The sequence below is a fragment of the Neodiprion fabricii genome, chromosome 7 (assembly GCF_021155785.1).
Source record: "Neodiprion fabricii isolate iyNeoFabr1 chromosome 7, iyNeoFabr1.1, whole genome shotgun sequence".
In the NCBI taxonomy this organism is placed as follows: Eukaryota; Metazoa; Arthropoda; class Insecta; order Hymenoptera; family Diprionidae; genus Neodiprion; species Neodiprion fabricii.
In genome coordinates, this window is record NC_060245.1 from 4,484,996 (window position 1) to 4,496,521 (window position 11,526).

Here is an 11,526-nt window from a genome sequence, read left to right on the forward strand (position 1 = left end):
AATCATGGAACTTGGCGAACTTTACGCATGCGTTGCGTTCCATGCCGTACTTTATCATTATAAATAAATATGGCGACAGACTGTTGAATTGTTGTGACACGGTCGAGTGGACGGTGATTTACCGAGGTTAATAAAAGGGTAAAAAGCTTGTTCGAACAGTTGACCGATTAGGAAGGTGACGATGGAGGCGGTGGATATTGGCAGCACTCTTTTGGCCGGAGATCCGCGCTTGGTTGATCACATAGTTGGGGAAGTTAAATCGCAAGGAATTTTCGATCAGTTCCGGAAGGAATGCATCGCTGATGTTGACACAAAGGTTCGTTGCTTGATTCTACGATAAAGTACATCCCCAGCAAAATGCATTCCCATATTCACTGAGTCTTGACCAAGGTGAACAGCGAGTTATTATACAGATTCAACATCAATCATCTACAATTTTTAATTGTCATCTTTCACTCGGTTTACTCAATCACTCAAAAAGATATGATGGCGAATTTACAGCGGACAAAAATGCGTTTGGCCTGTTGCATCGTTTGCAATATCTTCAAATAAATTGGACTTAATTTTGTAAATAGATGCCGAACACCTAATTAATGATTATGTATGTCAGATTAAAGAATTGCAGAATCGCTGCACCTCGTTGGCTTGTTAAGATGTCACGTTCTCTGTTATTCGTAGTCAATCTGCTACCTCGTACAAAAACTTGTCATGGAGCATGAATAATAAATGTCAATTAACTTTTTTACAGCCAGCGTATCAAAACTTGCGTACCAGGGTCGAAAGTTCCGTCAATACATTTCTGTGCAAGCAAATATGGAAGCCGGACATGAACAAAAATCAACTGCGAGAAAACTTACGAAAGCACATACACGACGCGGCCTACTTGGATGTTGGAGTAGAACGCATCGTCGATCAAGTTGTTAACCCAAAAGTCTATTCGGTATTTATGTCGCAAATTGAAGATGTGGTGCATAAATTTCTTGGGATTGAACGACCCAAAGAACGTGAAAAAAATGGTACAAAAAGCCTCAAGGATTTGCTACCTAAAGATTTGGATCCTGTTTCACCAGAGTCGGACAAGAACAGCTTGAAAGATGTTTCACTCGAATCTGTGGATGCGAACTTGACTGCGACTGTTGTAAGCAACGATCATTTACCACCGAAAGATGCAAATAAAACAGAAATAAATATTCAGAGTAACGAAAATAGCAATGATAAATCGGCAAACGATTGTAACTCGACGAACAGACAATCTGAAAATTTAAATGATCAATCCGATGGTACTACGAAGAATTCTAACAAAAATCTCTTTTCTTCGAATTTGAACATTTCTGGAAAATCGGATGATAAACCTGAAGAGGAAGAAGAGGACAGTCCGATGTTTGAACCGATAGATATAATGAATTTTAATGAATCTAATGATTCACATTTGTCGGGTATTTCAGAACTTACAAGCCACAGATCACGAAGCCCAGATTTTTCCAATGATTTTTCAAGAGATAACTTGGACTTTAGTAATCACGACTCTCAACTAAGTAAGGTTTCCTCAGATTCTCGACTGTCAATAGTCACTGATTTCGGTTTGTCCAATCATGCAACGACGCCAATGTTACCCGAAGCTTCGAAGGAGGAGAGCAACAAAGGAAAGTCGGTGGAATCTGTTCACATTAGAAGTAGCAAAGATAATTTCAAAGCAATTCGAGATATTGAATCAAATAAAGGTAACAGCAAGGATGGAAGAAATTTATTGGAAATTATTCAAAGTAAGGAAACGTCGCTGGAACTTCGAGATTGCAAGGATTCAAAAAGTATTAAAGCCTCGATAGATTCCACTGATGCTGGAGTCAAGGATAAAAATGACTCCAAAGATAAATATAAAGACAGCGATGCTAAAAAGACAAAGTCTAGCAAAGATAAGGACGATATCAAGGAATTGAAATCTTATAAGGACCGAGACAAGGATCACAGAAAGAAACAGACTTCGCACAGCAGTTCTAAGCATGAAAAAAACGATAAATATTCGAAAGATAAATACAAGGAAAAGTCTGACAAAAGCCGTGACAGTTTTGAAAAACCCAAAGAGAATTTAGAGAAGGGCAAAGAGGGAGAGAAGCTCAAAGAAGAGAAAAAGGATTCAGACAAAAAGGAAAGCGTTGGAAAGGATTTGAAAGATATTTATAAAGAAAAAATTCGAGAATTAAGAGAGAAAAAAGAGTTGACCGAAAAGGAGAAACTGGCTAAAGATCCCAAAGAGTGTAAATCAACTAGAGATTCTAGAGACAGAAAAGACTCATCAAGAGATCGACGAGATTCAAGGAGCTCTTCTGCCAAAAACTCTAGTCGTCACGAGGACAAAGCAAGTAAAAATGATGACAAGTCAGTCGTTAAAACAGACAGCAAATCGTCGAGCAAAGGCAACGAACTTAAAGACCCTAAAAGCGAAACAAAGGACAAAGGGAAGCGTGATGACAAATGGCAGTCTAAAGATGGCAAAGAGAGCCGAAGTAAAAGTTACAGTAATGCAAAAAGTGATTCGACAGAAAAGAGCGACAAGTCTGAGGCAAAGAAAGAAGGTAAAAATGATATTCAAACGAAAGATTTGGAGCGAAATGAGCGATCTGATGCAAGGAGAGATTCGAAATTGGAGACAAAAAAAGATTTGAAAACTGAACCACAGAGTAAAGATTGTGAGAAGAATGATCGATTGGAAGCGAAGAAAGACTCGAAGGTCGATTCCCAGAACAAAGAACGAAAGAGGAAAAATGATAAGAAAACAAAAGCAAAAGACGATCATTTCAGTTTGAGGAAGAATCCAAGTGAGCGACGCTCGACTGACCGAGACGGCTCAAATGGATCGAGTAGCAAAAATTCGCAGAAGAGTAGCTCAAGCTCCATTGCCAATTCGGGTAGAACAGGTTCTAGCAGCTTGACTAAAGAATCGGGCGGGACGAGCAATTCTAGCAGCGAAACATCCGATAGTGTAGATATTTCACCGAGCGATGAAATCATGTCCCCGATTGAATCAATGGAAAAGGATAAGGAAAGCGTAAATAGAGTCAAACCTTTGACGATTAAAATAACAAACGAGAATGAAACTAGCCAACCCGACTATTACATCGAATCAGATTTGATGCCTAAAAGAGTAGAACTAGGGCATGCCGAACTGAGTTTACCATTGAAAAAACGTCCGTTACAAACGGATATCTCTGCACCAAATCCGAATGACTTCAAGGTGAAGAAACCAAAGTTTGCAAAGAACTTTCAAGAAGCAAAAAAACTGATGAAAATCAGAAAGAAAATGGAGAAACAGAGAATGAAAGAATACGAAGCAGCTAAAGAGAAATTTCAGATGGCTAATCATTCTGATAAGCCTACAGCATTGCCGGCAACTGATAAAGACAAAGAGTCTCCTATGCTTCCGGACGATGAGAGGGTTCAAATTATAGAGGTCACCGACGACGACTATGAAGAACCTTATCCGGATCTTTCGATGAAAGAAATAAACATCAGTCTTGAACGACAATCTATATCCAGTTTAGAAAATCCGCTAGTCTTTAATCCTGAAGAAAATTTGGCGAATGTTTTGGAAAAGCAATCCACGTTGTCGGAAATGGAGAAATCGATTAGACGTTCGTTAGAAGATATGATATCGGACAGAAAATTAACAGAATTAAAAACGCAGGTGGAAAATAGTAACGATTCAATGGCATCCATGACAAGTGTCCAAAATAAAGCATCCGTCGCAACTGTACACGATGTTGCCGATGTACCAAACCAGAGTGAAACAGGATCTAAATCCGAAACTACAGTAATCAACTCGGGGAATAAGAGGTCCAGCATTACGAAAGCTGCTTTTGACAGGACAATTAATGATGCATTAGCGAACAATCTAATGGAGATGAAATATACATTTGAAGCCGAAGCAAAGGTCTTGCAGAGTTTGGAATCCAAAAAAGACAAAGTAGAAGATTCAGTGAAATCAATAATACATAACGAACAAAAAGGCGATGATGATCGTTTAGGTGTCAGAGCATCTGAAGAACCAATGTCCTCAAATGTATATAACAAATTAAATGCTGACACTACTGATAAAGTTGCATTATCAACGGCGGACGACGAACATAATCATTGTTTGTACTTTGAAGCCGACAACGAGAGAGCTGTGAGATTTTCAAAATTTTTGAAATCCGTCGAGTTTGAGGCCCTAGAAGATAGTACAGGTCAACAAAATTCTACAGAGTCTCTTGAAAAGATTTTAGAAAGTCTGGGAGGTCAAATCGTTTCGTCATTGCCTAAGACAATGGCGCCGCCCATGCCAAAGCGGAAACAATCGACGAGTCCTTTGATGGATATTATATTGAATAGTTCGAATAATAACAACATTCGTCAGACGATAAAAGAATCGACGCCAGAGGTCGAGTCGAGTCCTTATAAAAAACGAAAGCTGGGCCGTCCTAAGAAACATAGAGCTGTCGCTAACATATGCGCGATCCAAAATTTACCCAATGGAGAGAACTTTGTTATGCCTTTGAGCCCGGAAAGCGACGTGTCTGCCACTAGTGAGAAGAATTTGCTTCATCTCCTAAAAGAGGACAAAAGGTAACGTAAAATGTTTCACAGAAAATCACCAAAGGAACTTTTTGTATACCTTTCGAACTTGCCAACATATCTTCAATAATATTCTTACATCAGTTTATTCGGTAGAGTGTTTTTGTGTTAACAGCAAAGAATTAATCTCTTCAAAAATGATCATTCATATCAATGTAAAGTGGCCTGATTAATCTATTTGGGTCTAAACGAGACAAAAATATAGCCTACTTTTTTTTTTATCAAAACACTGTCAAAGCAAGATAAAAATTCAAATAAATTTATATACTTAGCATCGCTAACTTCAATCTCAACAACAAATCTGTATTGATATTGCCGCCATTCGTACAGTGATCTTTGGAAACTGATAGATACTTGTGAAATTCAGAGTTGTGTACATTGAATTCGATTTTCTTGGTCAACAATTGGATTTTTTTAAAATTTTTTTATCATTACTGCGAACATTTTTTTAATCAATCCCCATTACTCAGTATCCTCTGAAAATTAAATCATAGATAGGTAATTGAAAATAGTGTGATTTGGATGATTGCAGCCGGCAGAGAAGCAGTCAACGTTACTCAAGTGACGACCTTTACAAGCCCAGGCCTTTTTTCTCCAGCTCGTCCAGGCGAAGTAGAAGAACCAACCAGGCATAGCATTCTTTTATAGCACTTAGTGTCAGATGTTAATGAAACGCAATACTCAAGGATAGAGTACAAAATTCAATATCAAAGCGAAAAGACAGAGTGGTTGAAACTGTCCTGGGTGTCCTTCATTTTCATTTCTAAAAGCCACATCTTGATAAAACTACTACCCACTTTGTGCTATTTTTAGAATCATTTGTGTTGCGCCTCAATTATTTTACGCAAATTTACAGCTTATAGATCACGTTTCATTCTATTGATTTTCTTTTAATTCTTACAACACGATTTACTCTATTCTACTTTACATGAATGAGTACGGATGATAAGTGAAATTATCGTCGATATCATTCAATTGGTAAAATTACTTACTATCTTTTTGTCAACATCAGTTGAGTGGCTTACCATTGAAGCGATTTAAATCATTTCGAAAATGAGTCACTATAATCGGTCATCCGGTGTATGGACGTTTTTAAATTCTTCAACGCATCCAAACTTTTAATATTAATAATTCGTCTGTGGCAAAGTGAACATTCAATACTAGAAAACCTGATTGATATTCTTATTTTTGTTCTTCGAATCTATAATCTCTGCTTGTACAATCAAGTCGACAATCCAATATTTATTCAGAATTCTACGAAATTTTCTGAGGTGGTCAAATTTTCCAAGGATGCTGGAAACCTTGTCAATTTCAAATATCTTTCCATTTAAATCTTGATCCAAGTGTAACATAGTTCGTTATTAGTCTTCTTGAAGCCACATTTTTCTTTCCTCTTTTTTTTTTTTTTTACATATTGACCACAAAAATAATACATAACTACCAAAAGTACGCTTTGAGATAACCATTGAGGTACTATTTCTAATCTCGTGTAATAATCGTTGTCAGTTGATATTCAACTCTCTGAAATAAGTTACATTGTCCTCAGAAATTATATTGATCCCAAGGTGATCAGATTGTCTTCAATTTGTTCTTTGTATCGATAGTTCGAAAAATTGAACGCTCTGATAAAGAAAAAAAGAAGAAATCCCGAACTTGATAAATTTTGAATTTTCTGCATAATGCTTGATTCCTCAAGCTTTGCCCGATACTCTAACTTTATTGTACATATATGATTCACGATTTAATATTAAAAATAAAAATAGAACAGATTAGACTGAGAAAATTTATTCATAATTTATCATATAAAAATCTAGAGATGCAATAATAACATTGAAATGGATTCATTTTAATGAATCTTCAAATGTAATTAAAATGTATTTAAATCATTATTCTTGTTACTAAAATTTCATAGCAATTAAATATAACTTTTTTTTTTCAGAATTATCGAACACTACTTAATCGTTTTGCATTGAAAGTTCCAAGTTTGATATTCCTTCACTAAAGGCCTTTTCATTGTAAATAACTAATGCATGTAAAACAACATTGTACATACATTGTATACTTAAGTGTGTGTGTGTGTGTGTGTGTGTGCATGAATGTATATACTTATATGTACATATATTTATACATACATACATATATATATATATATATGCATATGTATAAATCATCGCAGTTATAGGTATGTCATATATGTATATACACGTATACATATCCATGTGTTTATACAAACAATGTAAAAGAAAAGAGCTATTATTAGCAATGGTTCTTGACTACTAGAGAGTTTATTTATTGGAAAATTTCATAGGCAAAAATTATAACAACGGGCAAATCAAGTTCTTTGTAACGTATTTAGCGAATATTCGAATATTAGGCGTTATATGGATTACTTACTGCTGTTGTATGATTATTGCATTTTATATAAATAACTAATAATCGTATTTGAAAGATTAATTTATAATTTTCTCCTGATTTCCCAAACCCCATTCACCCGCTGATAACCGTATTTTCTTGTGAAGCAACTATGGCAGATCTGTTTCATTGAACTACTTACATTACAGAGAATTTTTCTCTGCAGACAACCGCAAATGATAATGCTGTTCCTACAATTGCATGAAAGAACTTAATGAGGAGTGTAGGTTTTTAGCGATCATTATGTGGTACAAATAAATAGAAAATGTTGCCGACAAATTGGACAAACCAGGTCACGGCTTATAAGAAGAATAATATTTGTATAAAAATTCTGAAAACAAAAAAAAAAAAACTGGTGCACCGTCTAGATTTGCAACACGGGTGTAAACACTTGATATCGTCGATGACGAAAAAATTCTTTAAAATTATAACTCTACTTTGTATGAAATATCTGTTAAAAATTGTTTTTTCAGTAAGCGAGACTTTCAAGCAGAAAAGAGAGGAAAAAAAAATCGCAAGTATGCACAAAATTGGCAAACAATAAATTTGTGTATATTTTTGTAAAAAATAAAGTCAATATTTAGAAAATGTCGGAAAATTGACTCAACTTTGATGTTGGTCAATGATCACGGGGGGGCAATAATTTTGCAAGCCAACGCGATTTGCAACGCTGTTATATATAATCTAAATTCTAAACAATGATACTTTCTTCGGCAATATTAGTAGTCTGTGTCCCTCGGTAGGTAAAACAGTTTATAAAAAAATTGTATAAAATTGTATACTCTGAAAAGATAATGAACTCGATTCTTGAAATCGACCGCAAAAGGTAAGGTCATTGGACTTACAGGCGCAGTGTACAGTATAACTTGGCAGCAAACTACCAACCATAATGATACTTTTAATGTTAACCTTTCGCAACCTCTGCTCAAGTACATAATCTTTAATTGAATCATAGTGATACGTTGCTTTCAGTAGCTTACGAACTGCAATATATAAATGTAATACGTTTACTGCCGATTGCGGTAAAGGTGTGCGTATGTATATATATATATATATAATAGAGAGAAGTTGACGATAACGATGAAATTGCCACTTCCTATTTGGATGTAGTTAATAACAGGATACGTCGTTGTGCTATATTGTTGTACGTAAACAACTACACGTCGATCCATACCGATAAACAGGAAATTCAACAAATTATACATAATTCAACAAATATTGCGTAATCGTATATTTTCAGTTGATAGTGCATTTCATTGATACGTTGTACGTAATACTTTGGAATATATCCAACGAGAATGCGAAAAATCTACAGTAATAACCGTCAGTAACTCCCATTTCCGGTTTTCCTTAAATCCCCGCAATCTGTTGTAATTCGGCGAAAGCGACGTCAATCAATGCACCAAGAAATCACCGTAATCTACAGGACGTAGTTTGATGCATTAAAATTGTTTCATCATCCTTTAATTGACGTCGTATATTGTACAGAAATAGGTGACATTATTACTTTTACTGTGTAATATACCTATTGTCAGACATTCCATTCTGTTACTGTCATAAATTTGATCGACTTGAAAAATACGTGTAATTTTTATTCGGATCGTGACTGACTCTCAGCGAATTTGATATCTCCAAATTTTTTTCTCAAAATTCATTCTTTAAATTCTACTAGACTGAAGTTAGTAAGTTTAATTTTAGTTAGTAATATTGAAACTAAAATGATAGTATTAAAAATATAGAACGACTTTGATATTAGTTTAACTTCCAATATCTGAATACACATTGCTTTTGAAAAATTATAGATTACTCAATTTGATACGATCCTACATTTGTGAAATAATGATTTTTCCTAAAAATCAACCGTTGCCAAACTTCACTCTCTTTATAGATTAACAGGATTTTAAAGGTCATGTTCGATAATCGATTCTGCGAAGTTTGTTTTTGCCTTTTTTTCATCCTCGCAGGTATAACACCTAACTTATACCGAGAAATTCCGACCGAAGAAAGTTCCTTCTCTACTACGAAGATATTACGTAGTAGAGCCTAGATTTTCGTTTACATCTGTGAGGATTGAATAAAGCGGCTTGTCGCCGTATCAAATACACTCGAAATCTTACATAAGCGTCATACGTAGAAATAACATAATCACCATGGTTTATTAAAAGACATTTCCGTATTATAATTTCACTTGATAATATCAGTTGTAGCCACTGTGAGTTGTCAACACTGGGTGATGAAGTTAGGAAACAAACAAAAAAAAAAAAAAACAATCAAAAATCATCCTATAACGGTATAATAAATTTGGGGAATTCCTCAATTGTACGTTGATAATACGACAGCAATCCCTGGGAATGAATCGAATGAGGCCGCTTACACCGTATACTCTTGTGTGACCTTGGATGATTGTCACGGAGGTTAACTTAAATGCATTTTAAATACACAACACGTGATATGTGAATGTAATATTAATACACAAATATTGTAACCGCTTTATTGTATATGAAAATGTACTGCAGTGTATTACAAGACTCCTGATACACTAGTTGTTACAGAGCGTTATCTACCTAACGTTTTTGCATTATATGCACGCCGGTATACGTTGTAGGATTAGGCACATGCAGATATAAGCGTGTGTTTTCATTATACGCAATGTACAATTATCTCGTGACGCGTGTATGTTTAAAAGCGTCCACTAATGACTAACGGAACAATGAGTTTGCAATATTTTCAATTACACTGGTCAACAAAATTTTGTAACAGGGAACGGAACGTGCTTACTAATTTTTAAACATTTATCTATTTTTTTTTTTTATCTTAGTTATTCAGTAGCGTGGTTGTGTTTTGTGTTTGCCGAGTTATATGTCAAGTGATTCTTGAATAATGTCAAGGAGTGAAATTACTTTGAAAACTCAACGAAGAAATTGGTAGCATAAAAAAAATGTGACAAAGTGTGAGTTCCTAGTATCTGTTCCGTTGCAACATATTTTTGTTAATAAAAACTGTATTTTTAGAAACACTAAAACAGAAAAAAAACTCATATTACAATAAAACTATTCGTATCAAAAATATTTTAACATCATTTCTATTATATTAAACCTTGTTCCTAATATAAACGGTGAAAAATTTTCATATTGCACATAAAAATTGAATCTTTGTTGACCAGTGTTATCGGCTAAATTATATAGCCTTTTCTTCCGAAGGCCATAGAATAAATTTAGTATTATATGCAGTACAAAAGCGTGTCATTCTGATTCAAGATGCATATTCTTCGGGCTTGTGTGCAGTCCAAAAGGATCATGAATCGAGATAAACAAGCTCCGTACAAAAAAATTTACGGGAAAAGTGTTGCGCGGTAAATTTTACACACACATGCGCTGCGGTGCATGTTGTTTTTTTTTTTTTAAGCATAGATACATATGCAGATCTATAAATAGAACGCTGGCCCGTGCTTATACAATATTCGCGATCGACGAATGTTGCCGTTTACGCTTTCTATGTGAACATCTGATTGTATTAGTAGATCAATATTCCCATTGTACGGAACGCTCGTATTTCAATGAACATCGAACGGTTGGATGAAAAATATTGATCTGTATTTTACGTCAGAATTAACTGACGCGTAAAAGCACGCGTTGGTCAGTTTCAACGTGTGTTTTATTTCATGTTTGTGTGGAATCTGCAAATATACATATCAAACGCGCTATCTTAATACGTTCGAAGTATCGTATGCAGAAAAAATTACAGAATGCGAGGTTCCAAAGGTGCAATCTAGGATGATGCGGTTGAATTTAACGAATACATCATCTCTCGACAGTGAAAAAATAACATTTGTCATCACAAATCTCAGCTTGTGTATATATTACACATAGGTATCCCCACATGTAGTTTATTATGGCGCTTGTAATTTTTAACCATTATTACTACGGCCTGGATTATCATGCAAATACATATTTTTTTATTTAAATCATTTTCATTCCTCATTTGTTTTGCTACATAAAGTATAATGTTTGGAGGCAGAAAATACAGTTTCGATTTTTCATATTTTTTCCATATTCTAGTTTTTTAAGTCTGTATTATACGTATATATTTCGTAATTTTTAATGAATATTTATCTGGGCTCTAATCGTTACTGTTTCAGAGCGGTCACAGTAACTTACAAAATTATATAGTTTGTAATTGAAATCTCTACGAAACGTTAGATCTCAAATCGATTTCGCTTGCAGCTGTTCAGTTATTAGTCGAAAAAATCGATGCATGCGGAATATTACAGTGTGGCAATTAGGTACGATAAATTATAGGCTTGTTGTATTTGGATTGACGTGAAAATATTCTTCTTATTTCAAATCTGTCCTTGTAATTTGGGAAGGATAAAGTATGCATCTGCGAACGAAATTATCATAGTTCAACGAATTTTATCTAAAAATTTCACGACAACACCTTTGATTGAGGAGAGTGAAGTTCGTAACGTTAACGTAACGATTGATTTTTAGGAAGAATCATTATATC

General features: G+C 34.8%; 1 protein-coding gene across 1 annotated transcript; it reads left to right on the forward strand.

Annotated features, from left to right (window-relative positions):
* Positions 1-2: 2 nt before the first annotated feature.
* Positions 3-7,049, forward strand: LOC124186987 (biorientation of chromosomes in cell division protein 1-like 1). The gene is made up of 3 exons (XM_046579212.1): positions 3-316; positions 749-4,599; positions 5,141-7,049. The coding sequence occupies exons 1-3, from the start codon at positions 182-184 to the stop codon at positions 5,241-5,243; spliced, it is 4,089 nt and encodes a 1,362-aa protein (XP_046435168.1). The 5' UTR covers positions 3-181; the 3' UTR covers positions 5,244-7,049.
* The last annotated feature ends 4,477 nt before the right edge of the window (positions 7,050-11,526 follow it).

Bases quoted from the DNA above. Each gene is read 5' to 3' on its own strand.
- LOC124186987 (XM_046579212.1), top strand. From the start codon at position 182: ATGGAGGCGGTGGATATTGGCAGCACTCTTTTGGCCGGAGATCCGCGC. The intron at 317-748 runs GTTCGTTGCTTG...ACTTTTTTACAG, and splicing joins TCGCTGATGTTGACACAAAG to CCAGCGTATCAAAACTTGCG. The intron at 4,600-5,140 runs GTAACGTAAAAT...GGATGATTGCAG, and splicing joins CTCCTAAAAGAGGACAAAAG to CCGGCAGAGAAGCAGTCAAC.